General features: G+C 40.8%; 1 protein-coding gene across 1 annotated transcript in view; it reads left to right on the top strand.

Moving 5' to 3' along the window:
• LOC104500856 (ras-associated and pleckstrin homology domains-containing protein 1-like) overlaps positions 1 to 2,709 on the top strand; it is a gene marked incomplete at both ends in the record, with an annotated part of 10,567 nt that extends 7,858 nt beyond the window's left edge. The window contains 3 exons of the mRNA XM_010144578.1: positions 156 to 254; positions 842 to 962; positions 2,567 to 2,709. Of these exons, the coding sequence (XP_010142880.1) occupies positions 156 to 254; positions 842 to 962; positions 2,567 to 2,709 (363 nt within the window). The remainder of the gene's footprint in view (positions 1 to 155; positions 255 to 841; positions 963 to 2,566) is intronic.
• Positions 2,710 to 4,064: the final 1,355 nt, after the last annotated feature.

Raw genomic sequence — 4,064 nt, 5'->3', positions numbered from 1 at the left:
AAAGGGGGAGGGGGCCACTTTTTTAGTGGCCTGAAATACAGACTTACTGTTGAAGAGCTTCCAATGTTGTTTGTCTGTGTAGACCTCAACAGATAAATGGCTTTCCTTGTATTCTTAGCTATGAAAATATTGATGAGGTTTAACAATTTCTGCAGCATCCTCAGATCCAGAAGAAATCCCAGTATATCAAGTATCTTTGCTGTGATGATGTAAGAACTCTACACCAGTGGATCAATGGCATCCGCATTGCTAAGGTAACCTCCTCTAGGCACTTGCACTGTTGTCGTGAGTTGTTGTCATTACCTGTTTGAAACAACTTACAGTTACTTAGCAAAATACTTGTTAAATCTAACTTTCCTGTGTTTTAACTATTCTGAACGTGAACTGTACACTCTTCTTACATTTCATTCCCTAGCAAAATTGTTAGGCTTTGTTGTTATGATAATGGGGCCCTTCTTGTTTCTGCTGCACCTCTGCCACATGATGAAGTTCTAACTGACATCATGGCTAGATTTTAGCCAACTTCATTACAGATTTTAAAAAGAAGGCTTACAGGAAGAGAGAATTGAGAAAACGATTGTTTTCTAAGATCCTCAGGTTGGCTTAGTTTTCTCCGTGGCCCATTTCTTGCTTGATGCTATGTCTTCTAGCATAAACTTTTTCTTTCTTTCAGCAATTCACTAATAAGAAATTAATGTTGCCTGAGCTCCTTAACAAAGAGCCTGTTGTTTCTTTGAGGGGAAAAAAAGTGGAATAGAGAAGCCAGAGGTGAAGCTCAACAGTCTGAAAAGATGTACCCAGCCTATATACAGTTGTTAAATTTGTTTGTCATTTTGCTTAGTATGGGAAGCAACTGTACATGAACTATCAGGAAGCACTGAAGAGAACAGAATCGGCATATGACTGGACTTCCTTGTCTAGCTCCAGTATCAAGTCAGGCTCCAGCTCGTCTAGTTTGCCAGGTAATAATGTCATCTGTCTTAAAGATTTAATTAGCTTTTTTATCATCCGCTATCTGGAGGCCTCAGGAGAGAGACTATTGCAGGAAATGGACTGTTTCACCAAAGTCTTTTAGGCTATGTTTAGTCTAAAACATAGACTTTATGTTTAACATATATAAATACATATAAAAACCTGTTTTATTATATTACTTGCTGCGGTGTATGTGTTTCGAACAAGTGATACTTTCTTGTTCACCTCCAGAAAAGAATGTTTTTCTGATACTGAGAAGAGGAAAATTCCTTTCAAATTTCTGATGCCTCTATCTTCACCTATTTGAAAAAAGAAATCAGACGTACATTTTAATGATGCATAAAACGTGCGTGTGTAGCTTTTAAACTGCTTTTGTTGATAAATATTTGAAATTGGAAAATGAGAAATAGCCTTTGCCCAAAGGCAAAGATCCAAACAATCTCTTTAGAGACAAACTTTTAAAATACTGTTGGTGGTGTTGCGTTGAACTGTGCCTGCAGTAATATGCCCCTGTTTACTTCTTGGGAAGGCTAGGAGTGTTTTCTTGTAGCACACAACAGTCTGAAAACTGATGAATGGTTTATATAGTCTGATTTCATTGTTAAGAGCTCACTGACACTGTGCAGCTTATTCTGAATCCTCAGGGGCAAGTTTAATTATTGAAAACAGGCTATTGTGTGAAAGTGTTTTGTCCATCACAGAGAGGGGTCAGGAAGTAATGCTACTGAATTGGAAAGGGTCAGAATGAAGCCTGTGAGAATGAGCTAAGCAAATTCAGCATAACTGGGAAGGCTTCATATTCTTTCTGTGTGGCACTGTGGTAAATTCTCAGTTACTGACAATTTCTCCAGCCAAGCTGGGTGATTTTTCTGATAAGGTTTCTCTTCTTGTGAGGAGCTGAGCCATAGCCTACCAGCCATGCATGTTCTGCCAGAGCTGCAGTCCTGCCTGTGCCTAGATGCTCTTTTTCACCAGGATAGCTTGGGACTACACAGAAAGCAGGTGCCAGGCTGCATAAACTGGTCTGGCAGTGGCTGCTGCTGTCTTTTCAAGATACCCTGTAGACCCAGAGCATCATCTGTGTTTGCTAGTTGCGGGATGCACATTATTCCCTTGCTTCCCTTGATAAACTGAGCAGTTGGAAGCAGAGTACTACGCAGCTAGCGTAGTTTGCCTGTCCTCAGCCTATATCCAGTGCCTGTTTCTAAGGTTGCAGTGGGAAGGAGTGCTGGAAAAGAGCAGGCTGCATTGCATGAAATGGGACTTTTCTCAAAGTGCAGGACCTACTGGGTGTTCCAGAACAACGGCAGTGTGTTTTTACTTCACCACATATCTGACACGCTCTGATCTTTGTGGAGCTTCAGATTCAGTTAATACCAGGGATCTGTTGTTCTGTTTTGTTTTCCAGGCAGCAAGAGCCTGGATGTGACCTAGAGTTTATGCGGTAGTTGGTGGGAACAGTGTCCTGTGGTGGGAAAACATGTTTAACAAGTGTGACCAATACATGTCAAACAGAGTTGCATTGTAAGCACACCAACTTTACTCTTACATTCAGAAACGTATGTTAACTGTTTCTTAACTTTCTTCTAAACAGAATCTCAATCAAATCATTCTAATCAGTCTGACAGTGGAGTTTCTGACACCCAGCCAGCTGGACATGTCCGTTCTCAAAGTATTGTCAGCTCCATGTTCTCCGAGGCCTGGAAACGAGGCACTCAACTGGAGGAATCCAGCAAGGTAACAAGAAGACTTTAGTTTGAGAACCAACGCCCAAGAAAATGTGCAGGACAGAGTGTACTGAGTTTTTTTTAGGAATCACTTTTTGAGGGAATTCAGGCCTGGAACCTTCTGTTCTTGCTTTCATTTGTCTGCACAGAAGCCCTCTGTTCTTTGAAGGCATTATACGGCCCTTCCCATAGAGTCCTACTAACTAATGTTGAATAAAGACAAAATAAAGATCAGCTGTTAATAAGTTGAATGACATTCTTTCATTAAGATCTCCAGTTAACTAGGCACATCTTTCCATTGTAATAGATGTGAATAACTGAGACCTCAAGGCAGGTCTATGTATTTAAGAAGTACTTCAGTAGTTTTTACTCAAATGTTTTCCATTATATTTGGTGGAAGGGGAAAGTGTAACCGTAGATGCGGTCAAAGCAAAATTACTAAAATTGCCAGCAGTTGTGGATCAAGGCAGATTTGGTATTTCCTGTTGCTGGTAGAGAATTACAGAAGATTTTAACCCATTGAAGCTTGGGGCTCAGGTCTCTTGTCAGGTTTGGTTAGTTTTCTGTCCTTTCTGTGGTAGTTGTGTGCTGTAGTTCCTGGCAAATCCTTCCAAACACAGCAGAATTGCCACTTAAGCTGGTTTGTTGTCAGGCTCAAAGGAAGTGCCAGGTTCATAAACAGCCATGACATCAGTATTAACTGCAGCAGTTACATGTGGATGCTCTGAGAAGCTATCTTTACTCCTGTCAATTTTGAATCTTCCCCAGACCCCAGGTTCAAGCTAGAGAAGCAAGCTTCTTAAAACTATACCTGACATCTGTGCATCAGTTAAATAACTAAAAATAAGACACAACATCACATTTTCAAATAAAGAACCACCTGTGGCACAATGAAAACTGACATGGCTGCTTTCTTTGGGATTCGTAACTCTCTGCAGTGCCTGCTGGCTTGGAAATTGTCTAATAGTAACGTAGTACTTAGGCCAGGAATGTAGCTTGCTAAATTGTGATACAAGTTTTTCTACTGCATGAGTGCAACACCTGGTGCATGCATCAGCAGATGGCTTGTGTATGTGTACAGGGGGCATCACTGCTGCAGGAGCAGGGTAGATGCCAAAGGTCCCTTGAGTCTGTCTTAACGCATGTCCAACAGAAGAGAAAGAGTACTACTGTGAGAACTGTAATGTTATTGTTTCCTAAAGTTTTGGTTTCAGTGTGAAAACCCTGCTGCCACACTCTCTGTGAGCTTTTAGAGAAAGTTTGATGTTTACCCCAACAGGGTCACTGTTCTTATCAAGTCCATAGTGCTGCTAGCAATTGCTCATTTAAATAAACCCCAAGAATTTTTGTTACCTGAGAAAAACA

The sequence above is a fragment of the Buceros rhinoceros genome, unplaced genomic scaffold, assembly GCF_000710305.1.
Source record: "Buceros rhinoceros silvestris isolate BGI_N320 unplaced genomic scaffold, ASM71030v1 scaffold17191, whole genome shotgun sequence".
Taxonomy (NCBI): Eukaryota; Metazoa; Chordata; class Aves; order Bucerotiformes; family Bucerotidae; genus Buceros; species Buceros rhinoceros.
Note: the sequence above shows the minus strand (reverse complement) of the source record. Positions and strands in the feature narration are given on the sequence as shown.